The 15,571-nt window shown below is 32.6% G+C and overlaps 1 protein-coding gene and 1 long non-coding RNA gene across 2 annotated transcripts; both read right to left on the bottom strand.

Moving 5' to 3' along the window:
* Positions 1-7,993: 7,993 nt before the first annotated feature.
* LOC106717558 lies at positions 7,994-10,588 on the bottom strand. Its single transcript, XM_045679347.1, has 5 exons — positions 10,463-10,588; positions 9,938-10,132; positions 9,124-9,344; positions 8,710-8,859; positions 7,994-8,212 (listed from the first exon to the last, which is right to left on the bottom strand). The coding sequence occupies exons 1-5, from the start codon at positions 10,470-10,472 to the stop codon at positions 8,120-8,122; spliced, it is 669 nt and encodes a 222-aa protein (XP_045535303.1). The 5' UTR covers positions 10,473-10,588; the 3' UTR covers positions 7,994-8,119.
* A 3,126-nt stretch (positions 10,589-13,714) lies between these two features.
* Positions 13,715-14,739, bottom strand: LOC106718513. The gene is made up of 2 exons (XR_001357376.2): positions 14,545-14,739; positions 13,715-13,926 (listed from the first exon to the last, which is right to left on the bottom strand). It is a non-coding gene; the product is annotated as an uncharacterized LOC106718513 (long non-coding RNA).
* Between the last annotated feature and the right edge of the window lie 832 nt (positions 14,740-15,571).

Below are 15,571 nucleotides of genomic sequence, written 5' to 3' on the forward strand. Positions count from 1 at the left end.
ATAGTAGCAATTAGTCGTATAGACCGACTTTTTTCGTATAGACACGTTTAAAAGTTGAGTCCTATTAGATATTTTTCCGCGTAGTCTTCTCAATGCATACAAAACATTCAAACTACTGCGTTTTTAAGGTGGAATACCGCCAGTTTCCTCGATTGTACGTTCCAGATGGCGTGTACAATATGCTCGAGAAATGGTGCTTCTTTACTATATAAAAAAATTGCTTAGTATCGGTTACAGTATTTTTGTAAGTGTTAACAAACGCTTACAAAAATATGTTGTTGTTCAATTCAAACATAAGTGGAAACCCACGATAGTAAGGTGTCAAAGAAAATCGTCTTTTTTAGTGCAACGACAAGAGTTAGACCAAAGAGGTACCAAAGAATACATGCACCAGTACATTTCAATCTGAAATCTACCTATTATGTTTTTATTTAGACACCGGTGGAAACTGTCAGTTAAGCAAAATGTTATTATTGCTTGTCTTTTTTTCGTTACCACATCGCTAATTTCTCACAAGACTTGTAACGAGAAAGATACGTGTAAATCGAAGTTTCCGCTACAAGGCTGAATTTGTCAGACCGCGCCTTTTTCGGACACAGTTTGTTACTTCATTACGAGGTTTGTGAAGCACTGCTTAAATTTGTATACGTATATAAGCATGTACACATCATCTGGACATATTTTTAACACACAATAATATGTCATAAATAATTACTACATTATTTATCTATGAATGTAAGATTAAATTTGTAAATGTTTTATTTAGATGTAAGTAATAAAAATAGTTATATTTTATAGTGTAGATATTTGTACAATAGCCTATAGCAGGGGTGGCCAACTTGTTCGATTGTGACTAATAGTAACGCAAAAAATATAAATACGTAAAACACAGCGTAGCGGAAGATGTTCATACGCAATGCTAACACTAACATATAGGTATTTAATTGTTATTTTTAATAGACTAAAAAATACTACATAATTGTGTACTGAACTATGTTATTTCATTTAACATTTTAAGTAGTTTGTATTTGACAGATCGTACAGGATTTTGACAGTAAACAGTAGATATCTGGTCTAATCGAGTTGGCTACCCCTGGCCTAAAGAATGTTTAAATGATGAAATAATAAAAAAGATATAACTTCTCTGCCAAAAATGGGGTAGTAATTTGTTATTATTCCAGAAATATTAAGTACAATAATAACCATCACTGATATATTTTGTTCATTTATTTGTTTCAAACTAATTAACTACCGTAATTGAGTGACGCATAGAACATTTATTTTAGGTAACCGCAACATGTAATTACCTTTATTGTTTTATTAATCAGTCTTTGATAGGCTTTAAACAAATTAGTTGAGACTTAAATAAGTTTTGTTTAAGCACCGGTCATATTAAATAAAAAAATTGCTTTTTTTATTTTACTTCGGCTTAGTTCTGTTTATTATCTACATAAATGTAACTAAAAAAAAACCAGATGTATTACTTTTAAAATGATTGTTAATTTTATTTTTAAGTTATAATGTCAAAGAATAGTTTGGCAAAATGTTATTTACAATATAGAAAGTTTTACAATAGTTTCTCGTTTTGTTTATTCTATGAATAAAAAACTTAAGTCTTCACAAGAAGTACATTTTATTTCTATGAATTTTCGTTATATATTGTCACGTCGTTGCCATGGTGAAGTAGCGCTCATTCTTCTATAGCAAAAAGTGTCGTGACAACTTTTCGTAAGAATTTTTTCCGTCTAGCCCCCTTTCACAACGCGCGATAAGGAACTTCGTTCCAATATTTATGACTACGTAAATATGGGAAACTACTAATTTATTTAGGAATACCGTGAGTTTCCACTACACAATTTCCTGTGCATAAATATTCTGTCATTTCTCTCATTTTCATTGAGAAAAACAGAGATAACAATATGTAAAGGTATTTGGTTTTCAGCAGTTGGTTTATACTTTACTAACCACTTCCTTATACACGAAGTGACTTATACACTTCCCCTTGACTCAAAATTCAATTGTAAAAAAAATTTAATGATGTCATTTCGTATGTTAATTTTGCAATTCCTATGTCATTGTAGTAATGAAAATGTAGACAAATTTGTGACATTTATGAATTGGAATTTACGGGGATTTTCAAAAAGCTATTGCCAATGATTGACTCAAGGAAATGTTTCAATTACAAGTCATCTGAAAAGGAGTAATTTAATTGATTATTAATTATAGTTTATTATAATACTATTGTTACATCGATTTAAAATACATATTTTAAACATGATTTTAATTGCTTACAATATTCTACCTTATTCGGCGTAATTAATTTGTGTTAGCCAGCAACGATGTTTATGACGGTATTTTCGTGGTAAAAGATAAAGTTTATCTAATTTATACCGGAAATGTTAAAATAATTATTTCGATAGATTAAAATTTAAATGTACAAGATATACACTCTTTACGGAAATAGTATTGCGTTTAAAATCTCACAATGCAACAATTGTGAGTCCTACTGGTAGTTAGATAGTAAGATCATTTTACTAATATTATAAATGCTAAAGTTTAGATGTTTCTATGGATTGATGGATGGATTGAGGGATGGATGGATGTTTAGTAGAAGGTATATCCCGAACGGCTCAACTGATCTTGATGAAATTTGGCACAGTTGTAGAACGTAGTGAGAGCGTCGGTGGCTCAGGGGTTAAGCACTTGACTTGCAATCTGCAGGTCCAGGGTTCGAATCCCGCCATGTACCAATGTGTTTTTCGATTTTCGATTTACATATGTACATTTATCCGACGTTCTTACGGTGAAGGAAAACATCGTGATGCAACCTGCACATATCTGAGAAGAAATTCAATGATATGTGTGAAGTCAACCAACCCGCACTTGGCCAGCGTGGTTGACTATGGCCTAGTCACCCCTAACTTGGAGTAGGCTCCGAGCCCCTCGGTGGGGACGTATAGTGAGCTGATGATGATGATGATGATGTAGAACCTAGTCTGGAAGAACACGTTAAGTGTTTAATTGTGTTCAACACATACTTATTAAGTGTTTTTAAATACCGAGCAGACGAAGTCGCTGGCAACTAGTAGGGATATTAATTTAAGTTTATAATTATAACACGTAATGTAATCGATCTTTTTTGTAATCGAAGGTTTTCTGGGTTGTACCCTACCGCCAATAACCTACAACAAAGTTCGTAATTCTCTAGATGGGTTTCTTACCACGATTAGCCTTTTTGACCAACACTCACTATCCAGCGTAGTTATCACTACTTTCAACATTTTTCATAGTTCTAATGACAATTTTCTATCGTTTTCCAGGATGGGCTGCAACATATCGGTGCGGCCCTGTTGTTGCTGCTGCATCCCGTGCTTGTGCTGCGACTGTGGCGCCCCTCCGCCGCGCACCGTTGTACACCACGTGGTGCAAGCGCCCCCTCAACCTGCAATCATTGTCAACCAACCACCACCACCATACAGATAGTTACGTACAGTCAGGGAATTCCGCTGTGTTCCACTTACGGAAAAATTGTCTTTAAATTTTTACGAAATTATAGTAGCAATTAGTCGTATAGACCGACTTTTTTCGTATAGACACGTTTAAAAGTTGAGTCCTATTAGATATTTTTCCGCGTAGTCTTCTCAATGCATACAAAACATTCAAACTACTGCGTTTTTAAGGTGGAATACCGCCAGTTTCCTCGATTGTACGTTCCAGATGGCGTGTACAATATGCTCGAGAAATGGTGCTTCTTTACTATATAAAAAAATTGCTTAGTATCGGTTACAGTATTTTTGTAAGTGTTAACAAACGCTTACAAAAATATGTTGTTGTTCAATTCAAACATAAGTGGAAACCCACGATAGTAAGGTGTCAAAGAAAATCGTCTTTTTTAGTGCAACGACAAGAGTTAGACCAAAGAGGTACCAAAGAATACATGCACCAGTACATTTCAATCTGAAATCTACCTATTATGTTTTTATTTAGACACCGGTGGAAACTGTCAGTTAAGCAAAATGTTATTATTGCTTGTCTTTTTTTCGTTACCACATCGCTAATTTCTCACAAGACTTGTAACGAGAAAGATACGTGTAAATCGAAGTTTCCGCTACAAGGCTGAATTTGTCAGACCGCGCCTTTTTCGGACACAGTTTGTTACTTCATTACGAGGTTTGTGAAGCACTGCTTAAATTTGTATACGTATATAAGCATGTACACATCATCTGGACATATTTTTAACACACAATAATATGTCATAAATAATTACTACATTATTTATCTATGAATGTAAGATTAAATTTGTAAATGTTTTATTTAGATGTAAGTAATAAAAATAGTTATATTTTATAGTGTAGATATTTGTACAATAGCCTATAGCAGGGGTGGCCAACTTGTTCGATTGTGACTAATAGTAACGCAAAAAATATAAATACGTAAAACACAGCGTAGCGGAAGATGTTCATACGCAATGCTAACACTAACATATAGGTATTTAATTGTTATTTTTAATAGACTAAAAAATACTACATAATTGTGTACTGAACTATGTTGTTTCATTTAACATTTTAAGTAGTTTGTATTTGACAGATCGTACAGGATTTTGACAGTAAACAGTAGATATCTGGTCTAATCGAGTTGGCTACCCCTGGCCTAAAGAATGTTTAAATGATGAAATAATAAAAAAGATATAACTTCTCTGCCAAAAATGGGGTAGTAATTTGTTATTATTCCAGAAATATTAAGTACAATAATAACCATCACTGATATATTTTGTTCATTTATTTGTTTCAAACTAATTAACTACCGTAATTGAGTGACGCATAGAACATTTATTTTAGGTAACCGCAACATGTAATTACCTTTATTGTTTTATTAATCAGTCTTTGATAGGCTTTAAACAAATTAGTTGAGACTTAAATAAGTTTTGTTTAAGCACCGGTCATATTAAATAAAAAAATTGCTTTTTTTATTTTACTTCGGCTTAGTTCTGTTTATTATCTACATAAATGTAACTAAAAAAAAACCAGATGTATTACTTTTAAAATGATTGTTAATTTTATTTTTAAGTTATAATGTCAAAGAATAGTTTGGCAAAATGTTATTTACAATATAGAAAGTTTTACAATAGTTTCTCGTTTTGTTCGCAGTTTAAAATATATTTGTATGTTTATTTACTCCCCTGAGCTGTTCGTGCATCGCCTCGTTTATTTTAAGATCTAATTTACATTCTTATAAATAGAATCCAATTGACTGACGTCACGTCTTGCTAAAGTTGTGTGAAATATAAATTCTAAACTGTTACGCGGTTACTGTAACTGATAATATCGACTGCTGAAACACATTTTTTTATAATATAAAGAAGCAAACGAGCAAGCAGCCACCTGATTTCGTTAAAGCGAATTGACCTCTGCCTATAATATCGTCAACAACTTGTTGCGATGTGCTACCTTCCTTAAATGGACAGAAGAGGGAACGTACAAAAAGCGGGTATTACTCCTTCCTATAAGATCCGTCCCGAGCTGATTCCAATTCCCTTTCCGATTCTTTTGTTATTAGAAAAGAATTGCAATTAAGCCTCCAGCACACACTCATAACACGAAACGACAACTTCACACCTATCCTCTGTGTTGCCGCGGTATTACACCAGTCGAGCCGGCCCAAAGGCGCAACAGATGTTGCGGGGTCTACCACTGGTTAAAGATAAACAAAAACAGTGTAGTACTTCATATTCTCTTAGAAAAACTGAGGTAGTAATTTTTTGTACAGCTAAGCAAGTACTTTAAATAGAACCCCGTAGACTGTTACTGTCTCATCACACTACTTCTTGTCTTTTTATCATTACTCGGAATTTAAAATAATCTTTTTCTTCAAAATGAAGCAACACTAGATTCACCGCAACTTTGGCATTAATTACTGATATGATGTGCCTAAGGCACAAAATATACTTAAACCGATGTTAGCTAAATTATCTTCGATTGGTCGTGGAACCAAAACGAAATATTAATCTTACTTAAATTTAATTTTATACATCTTAAAGATCTATAGTCTATGCAAACTCTTGAAACCGAAAATTATTATTATAACTATCTATCATCTATCTACTAATGTCTATCACTATTAAATGCAAATAACAGTTATTATTATAATAAGAATAATTTATTTAAAAAAATCAAATTAGTAATATGTAAATTTAGTACTTTTACAGTATTTCACTGTTTTTGTAATAGGAAACTTCTGAAAAATAAATAAATTAAGTACTGATTTACATTTAAATTGTTTTCTTTTAATAAATAACAGTGGTGACTTTTACAAGTTTACTAAAGCTGTAGGTATTTATTAGCTGTGCTATAAGTATAGTTATTGAAGAATCTTATCTAAATTAATAGATATTTATGTTTTTCCAACAAATGAAATATGTGTTAAGTATACAGTGGAATGGCAATTTATCTTTTTATCTTTACTTACGTGATATAAATTCAAAAGAATTGATTGTACAATCTTATCATGTGAGTGATAATATGCCAATTCCTGACCGGACAGCTGACTCATCTACTATTAGTATAAATGTGACACTTTTAAAAGTGATTTATTAGGATTAGCTGGTGTTGTTTGAGAAAACAATTACAGGTAAATATTATGTTTCCATATTTGAAATCTTTGTAAAATCTAATTAATAACACTTTTATGGTTGATAAATATACTAGTTATAATAATGCTCTTATGAGAAATAGTTTTTGAAAAGTTTTATTACATCTAAAAGTTGACCTGAAAATGTGGTTCCAAATTATCATAATGAACAAAGTTTCCTAACAAATTAGGCATGAATTTTGGAAAAATTAGCCAACTTATGCTCTTTTTAAGTTATAACTTACTATAAGTTAAAGTTAAGATTTATATTTAACGGTAGACTCTCCAAGTTTTTTTTTAATTTATTCTTTCACACTGATCTAATTAAGGGTTTATTTAAATAATAATTTGACTATTTTGTTTTCAGACATGGGCCAGTGCTGTAGTTGCTGCTGCGACGATGGTGGCGGTGTGAACGTGGTGCAGCAGCCCAACGAGGGCGGCTGGGGCGGCGGTCCCCCCTCAGTCATGGTGGTAGACGACGCCCCAGGTCCCATGGTCAGATGATAGAGCCTTCATTAACATTAAAGTAATTTTATCAATATATTTTTTGTAAATTTTTTATTAATATTTAATTATATTAATAAAAATGTTTTATTTCATTTTATTTTTATTTCGGCAAGTAATGTCTTTGATTCTTATATTCAATTATAATTAAAACGATTAAAGATTTATTCCCGTTGTAATAGATTTTTTATTTTCTTAATTTATGAATAGTTAACATCCCTGAAACGATCTTCAGAACACGATCGAATCGTCTTTCGATCGACCTATTGGTTTTTCTTCATTTGATTTCGTGCCAACGGAAAATTATCGGGGTAATTTGTGTTGTTTTTCATCAGTTAATTTTGTTCATAATTGAGATGGGTATCAACTACTGTCTCTCTATTTTCCCAAAATTATTTTAATAAGGTACATTCTACACGAATTTTGTCTAAAATAAAAACTTCAAACTGATAATAATTTACATACATGTATTTCACGAGGCAAATACTTTCAACAGTCATTATTACATTAGTAACTCATTATTCACTTCCGAGATTCAACGGGCTTCGGTAGTTTTTAATAATAAGATTTGTAATATTTAAAATAAAATTATGTTTTGTAGCAGTAGCTGAGGATGATTTAACTAGTTGATTGATAATTTAGCTGTCTCTATCAATTTCTGGTTTAGATAAGTACAGTATTTATTTCTTGCTTATATTTATTTCTACATATTTAAACTGATATTACTTGAATTTTACTAACAATTACGCCTTTATGTAAAGAAAGAATGTTTTTTGTTAATTGAGCCTCGGCACTAGAATCTGTAAATAAAGTAAGGAAAAATTACGGCTTACAAAATATAAATGAATTTATTGTGTTGTGGTTACAAAAATAGATTATAATTTCAACTTTTATATTGTGTACAAACAAATAAAATAATTAAGTCGATTACTGTCGATACTTCATCATGTGGAGTACATATTAAGTAAAACAGGGATCAGTGCATTCAACCAACGACGCTGCAGAGCACTTCGTAGTGTTTGTAGGAGACCTCTCCGCCGCTGAACGAAATGTAACAACAGCCGTGGCTAGGATGGATCTGAAAATACAAAATATAAGATTGCGGTCGACTGCAAACTACAATATGGCGAACGTTAGCTTTTGCTAGACCAACTTTTGTTTTCTATCTTTTTTTTTAATAATAAATGGTAAATTACCAAATAGAGAACCACCTCATAATATACAAGCTGGGATTTTGGGATTTACTCGAGCGTGCCAGTAAAACTTAAGGGGGTGACCTAGCACCCAATCACGTACACCTTCCATAAATAAAACGCTCCATATAAGGCCGCCCGTTTAGGGCAGCCGGTCAAGAAGTTTGACCACTTGGAAATTGACGAGCGGGCTACAATTTGAAATGGAGACTTTTTTGATCGGTATTAACCCACTCTGTCTCAATCTGTCGCGCTTCAGTATTAATACCGACCGATTTAGGTAATCGGTTATTAATAATTTTAATTTTCAAAGCATAATCAAGCAGGGGTTATAATCACATAAACATGTTAAATGCGACGCAAATATGTAAAGTGCATGGACCTTTCCCGGGGTAAGGGAGCGCATGTGCGTCACTCTGCCGACGTACAACGGCTCTCCTTTATGCGTGTTGCCTGCTGCGATGGCCCCGGGTGGCACCTGACCATTGTTAGCCGGCACCCAGCGCACAGCGTGAGCAGGCGCGCATAGGACCTGGAATGTAATAGTCAATACATAATAGAGGAATTAGAATTTTTGTACGACGTTACATTATTTTACTTTATTACTTGAATTTGTTTCTTACATACTTATGCCATAGTCTAATCTAATGTAATATTTTAACCGTAATAACGTAGCTTTTTGCGTTATAATGCATGATTGGACATACTAAGTTTAAGTTGCACTTAGAATACGCATGAGACGATGAGACATAACGAGTATGTCACACATAGACATAGTGAAAGACGTCATTAGTACCTCAAAGTTGTGTACGGGCACTTCTTGGCCAGCGTGTGGTATGTAAGCGGATCGGTGCTGCACGGCAAGCTTTCCGGGCACACAGTCGCCGCTGTGGTGGGAGCGTATGACCCAAAGCGGACTGCTGTCCCAGCCCTCGCGCCCACCCACTACCGCGCGGTCGGCTAGCGAACTGGCCGTCATTGGGGTGGATGGCACCCAGTCAATGACTGGACCTGAATCTGTAAAGAGATGCGTATAAAGTTAATCATGGCGGAGAACAAAACGCATTGTGATTTCTGATTACTTGTATGTACAAGTGTTCTTTTCTTAGTTAAAGTGTCTGCTCTGCTGTATGCTAGTTGTGCGTTCAGGTAATATACTTGGCTTGTGCTACGAATAGGTTTGCCATGGGATTCTTGTTAAACTTCGTTTGTACGTACGATGTTAAAGAATGCTCCTGTTTATGTAATCCTTAGCATTATGATTGTAATTGCAGATTCTTAGTCATTTTCATCCAAAAAATTAGAGAAAACGTTTTCGCATTTCGTTTAGTAATTTCAATCTTACTAATATTATAAATGTGAATGTTTGGATGTATGGATGAATAGAAGGAAAAATGTTTGATAGAATGTATCTGCAGAACGGCTCAACGGATCTCGATGAAATTTAGCAAAAATATGGAACATAGTCTGGGAGAGTCTCATTGAGTTTTTTCTTAACTGCTTCCAGACGAAATCACGGGCGGCATTTAGTTAACAGTTATTACAACATGGACTAAATCAGCCTGATAATGATGTTATCATCATTAGTAATAATTGAGTTAAAGTCATACTATCGATGACGGTGACAGGTTCTGGTGGCTGCTGTGGCGGCTGATAGATGTGGTTGGTGACGTAGGTGGGGGGATAGGCCTGCGCCGGCGGGGGGTACATGGGCATCATGACCGGCGTTGGCATATAGGTGAAAGCGCCCGGCGCGGGTGGCGGCGGGTACCCGCCGTACGGTGGCGGTCCGCCGGGTGGAGGCACTGGAAATTAGAACGAGATACTTTGAAACTAACATATAATTATTATCATTTAATGAACAATCACAATTGATTTAATCAAGTCTTCTATAGCGACATTTTCCTAAAATATTAAATATCGGTAATTACTATCGCAAGATCGAAATTCAGCTATAAAGTGATGGGCAAAGCCACATAAACTACAATATAATAAAAAAACAAACAAAAATGTTATGAAACTAGAGCGCTTTATCTCTTGATCGTGAGTCACCCTAGTTATTAAGTACACGGTTAACTCTAAAGTGATTTTGCTATCTCTACACCTCCAGAAAAACTGAATATAAGTGTACTCACCATTAGACATGTTTACAAAAACTTATAACAAAAGTGTTAAACAAATAAAATGCAGGAACGTTGTATCGTCGGACACGATTTTATCTATTGTTGAGGTGTTATCAACGCAAGAAATATATCGAGCTTGGTGGACAGCTCGTATTGATTAGATAAACATAAGCCAGATTAAATGTAGAGAATGCATACTATTCGTTGAAATGTAATTATTTCATGTGAAACAATCGATATTTTGCGCAAATGAGTTCTCTATTTAAGACTTAATAATGACATAACCAGTCTGCTATCTATTTGTAATCATAGTCTTTTTCTTTCACAGTAGAATTTAAATATTTTTTATTTCCAATATCTTAGAAAAATCCGCTCATTTTTTTTGTTTAATACTTTAAAAAAAAGAATATATAAAAATCTAATTAATTTAACGCGGTTTTCAAGTATAATATCAAATTAATCCAACTATAAACTAATAAACAATTGCTATACATAATTACAGATGTAAGGTTATAATTTGGGCGTTGCCATCAAAACAATTACTCTATAATATTTTTATAATAACACTATAGTGTTATACCACCAATATATTGGTTAGCTCCTTTAAATTAAGACGTGTAAAATGTTTTACAAATATTTTCGCTTTTACAATTTTATTTTTACAATTTTCGGATTGAGAAAACCTTTTGATAGAACAGATGAAAATAAAAAATCTAGATTCAGAATATGGATAGTGCTATGGTCATTAATAATTATAAGTCTTACAACCTTCAGTTATTTCTTTTTTGTAAATTTTAACAATTATTTGGATCTCAAACATAATCTACCAGATATTGATGGAACTAATAATTTAATAGTTAACGTAATAATAATTGTTATGGAATTAACAAGTGATGATAAAGTTTTTATCCAGATTTACAATATTATCCGTAATATTTTTTTGGGATTTAAAATAAGCAACGTTAGTACAAGAATGTTCTTTTACAAATTGAATCTATGGATTGGTTTCTTGTCTGTTTCGTTTTTGATTTTGATAATAAATGAATTTATTTGGAGTGACCATCCATATGTATTTATCTTCACGACTCCTTTATTTTTGACTGTGATACATTTGGTCGTTCATCTGTGTCTTCTCCTAGCTTTCTTAAGGGCTGTCAACTTTAAATTATCCCAAATATTAAATTTTAACGATGAAATGATTACTAATGAAAATATATCAATATGGAAAGATCAACAATTAACAATAAAACGTACATTAGCGTATTTATTAAATGCGAAAATAAGTTTTATTGAAATTAGTTCTGAGTACATAGACATTAAATCTCTTTGTCACAATTACGACGATATTGTTACTTGTGTTCGTTTGTTGGAGGTCAACCACGGTACTCAGGTACTTTTTTCCCATCTGCAGCGAGAAGTTGTTTACTTAACTAGCAAGAAGCAAAACTTACAATCAATCTGTTTTAGGTGTTCTTCACTGTATGGTTGTTGTTTTCCAGTGCAATTATTGGTGTTACAATTATCGTTGTAATGGAGGTAAGATCTATTACTGAATATCTGACTGATAAACAAATGTATTATTAAAATGTATAGGTATAAATATAAAAACCAATATTCTCTAGATATCCCTTTAAAATACTAAAGAAAGAGAAAGTATTCACTAGAAACATTATTTGCCTCGCGTAAAATTGCAGGCGTTGGTTTAAGAAAAACATATTAATATTATTTTTTAATATTACATAATAACTTTTGTCTATCATTTTCTACAATTCATTTCGGTTACCTCGTATTATTATTTTTTTAATGTTCATTATTATATGCACAAAAAGATCCTCACTTCATGCGTATTATAACATGATTAAACCATAAATATTTTACACAAGTTTTACGTTTAATCGGTAGTTGATTTTTAAAATGTCATTTTGTATTGTAAATGAGAACACATGAATTTTTTTCGAACAAATGTCCTTCGGAGGCCTTTTTTGCCTCATTTTATGCTCCGACTTAGGTATCTAAGTCTATCTTACTAATATTATAAATATTTTTCATTCATCCGTCCATCCATTTTTAGGGCGGACGGAGTCGTGGGCGACAGCTAGTTATAAATCTATTGATAAAACATACTTATTTTTTATACAAAACTGAATTGACTGTTGCAGAAAACGTTGCCTTGGCTCGTCATTGCAAAGGTTGCTCAACTTTATTTATGGTACTATTTGTGCTGCTACGTTAATGAGCAAATGAGTAAAGAAGTTGAACAAACAGAGATACTTATTATGAAATATTTGATTAATTTTAAATGTGGTAAGTAATTCAATACACTGCAAACATTAGTTATTGAAGTAAACGTATTTCATAATCCACGAAGATCTTTCTATCCTTAAAAATTCTATAAATGATTGACTTTGATTATTCTTTATTTGCTATTTTGATTGTCGAATCTCGTGAATATCATAATAACAATCCGAGTTTCCGTTGAGGTCTCCACAATCTAATCCATCAGATCAAAACTTCAGTTTGACAGAAGAATATCTTCAAAGGCGTTTATTTTCTAAACATCTTCATGTTTAATTTTAATAGTTCTAAAATACTTTTTCAGATCAATCTAGAAGAAATCTTATGTCGACTTTCAAGCAGCTGGTTTCGACGAATCGCATTCAGTTCACAGCTTGCAACCTGTTTCGTCTCAACTACGCCAACATACTGCGGACTATCGTCAGCGTCATTACATACAGTATTATAATCAATCAATTATTTTGGAGCGGATAAAACTACTGATTTATTCCTTGTCATCTTTGTTTTAACGCTATCGACTAATATTGTTTACAAATTAGAAGCAAATCATGTATTTAAAAGTGCTTGCACAAAAGTTTCATTTGTTTTGTTTTAGTGTGCATTAGTTTTGTGTTTGTTACCCATAGACGAAATAAGAAAGACATGGAAAATATGTAGGCATGTAGAATATAAGTATAAATAACCTATCGTCATTTCTGGACTTTTTGACTATTGTAATGTTGAAATACTCGGTTTAATAAGTGTAATGAAACAAATAATGTATTTGCATCTATTTACTGAAGTTTAACGTTTGATACAAATTCTAATATAATTTTCTCCAGAAAACTACAACGACATTTTTATGCAACAGATTTAACTCTCGAAGTGAATCTTTTCTCATACTGTACTTATAAGAAAATTTATTAGCCACTTGCTTACACTTTTCCTTTGATGTATCACTAACACGAACACTTTTATTTTCCTCTTACGCGTGCGGTATGCTTGGAGTGGCAGTACATCCCATACTAGAAGTATACTTACTATACATGTACTTGTATACTATACTAATGTCTCACTATTTATGTGGTATGCGGGTCAGGCAGTTGAACGTGTTCCATTGGTAGAATTTGGCGGTGGATGCGGTATTTCATATGGCGGCGGAAACGGCTTCCGGTCATTGTTGTCTCTGGGTGCTGACATATCTGAATTAAGAAATAAAAAAATGATTACATGAAATAATTGTACGATTTCGCTTCGTAGCTTCCACTAAATTGCGGGAAATCCCAAAATAGTGTTTACACTTTTGTGAAATAAAATAAACATTTCGATTAATTCAGTTTCTTATTTTTTTGTTTGGCTGTTCAACGTTAAATAAGAATAACTTTATTTATACATACATTCAATCTATTTGGTACCTATTACTAGGTTGTAAAAAGGATGAATATAGGTATTAAACATGCCAGCTACTAAGAAGTTTGAACTGGCCAGTCGTACATGATGCCTTTTTAAAAAGAAAGTGGAAAACAAATGGGAATCGCGCGGTCAGATAGTTGAGTTACGTAGCGAAAAAGTAGCAGTGTTTGATGTGGAAAGTATTTCATAAAGTTAATCATTAACGGTAAGCAAATACGATTTTGTATTAACACTTTAGCTACACTGACGTTATTTGTTTTGACGTCATTTTATTGTCACCTTCCTAAGCCATTCGTAACAAACGTGAATACATAAATTTTTTCGTATGTAATTTCTATATTGAAGAGCAAAGTATTTTAACAATAAAAACAATTTTACTAAAAAGTAATAACAATGAAAATAAATACCTGAATTAATTTTCCTGAAGATGATTCAACAACGAGCCTACACAAAATAAAGTCAGTTTCTTCTGTTCTGTTTATAAATACAGTTGGAATGTAAGATTTTTGTCGTTGAATTATCTCTCATCTTCCAAAGCGGAATTTCCGCACTTGAAACTCGGGATTCACAATTGATACGATAAATGACGCGAAATAAGTAATCGCATCTTATACACATACATACACAATATAATTCGCCAGTATGTGCACAAACTTAATTAATTTTTTTACTTGTAATTTAAGTAGTTTTAATCTATCTATATATATAAAAGAAAGTCGTGTTAGTTACACCATTTATAACTCAAGAACGGCTGAATCGATTTGACTGAAAATTGGTGGGCAGGTAGCTTAGAACCAGGAAACGGACATAGGATCATTTTTACCCCGTTTTCTATTTTTTATTCCGCGCGGACGTAGTCGCGGGTAAAAGCTAGTTAGATATAAAATGGCATCTGAGAAAAATACTTAACAGACTTAGTTAATTTGTGTCTTGAACTTGTAACTGAGGAAATTTAGAAAGAAAATTGGAAGAGTTTTCATGACATTTTTCAAATCTGTGTGATATATCTAAATACAATATTTTATTTTCTTAGATCACACATTATCATCTATTAGAATGAACATTTCAAACAAGAAGATATGTACCTATATATGATAAGCATACCAATGTAATGTAATTTATTTTGTGGAAACAATTCATATGTAAAAAAAGTTACTGTGAATACTGAAACAAAACTAGTGATAGGGAATCCCGTTTTATTATTTTAGTAAATCATGCTAAATATCATATCTATGAACTCATAGATATGATATTTAGCAGATAAACTTATCTTAACAAACACTTCTCATAGCTTTTTACGTCACAAAACGCATCTCCTCAATATTTTTTTTTTTCTAGATTCAGTGGTCAAAGACTTAGATAATGGAACTATTTCGTTTGTAATATTTGTTAATTTGTATTAAAAATAAAATAATTGCCAAATTATAGTATACT

The sequence above is a fragment of the Papilio machaon genome, chromosome 9, assembly GCF_912999745.1.
Source record: "Papilio machaon chromosome 9, ilPapMach1.1, whole genome shotgun sequence".
In the NCBI taxonomy this organism is placed as follows: domain Eukaryota; kingdom Metazoa; phylum Arthropoda; class Insecta; order Lepidoptera; family Papilionidae; genus Papilio; species Papilio machaon.

What these genes read in the sequence shown, in the direction of transcription:
- LOC106717558 (XM_045679347.1), bottom strand. An exon ending in ACCTGTCACCGTCATCGATA is followed by an intron (nt 9,345 to 9,937) that starts GTATGACTTTAA and finishes ATCTCTTTACAG; the next exon opens with ATTCAGGTCCAGTCATTGAC. An exon ending in TGCCCGTACACAACTTTGAG is followed by an intron (nt 8,860 to 9,123) that starts GTACTAATGACG and finishes ATTACATTCCAG; the next exon opens with GTCCTATGCGCGCCTGCTCA.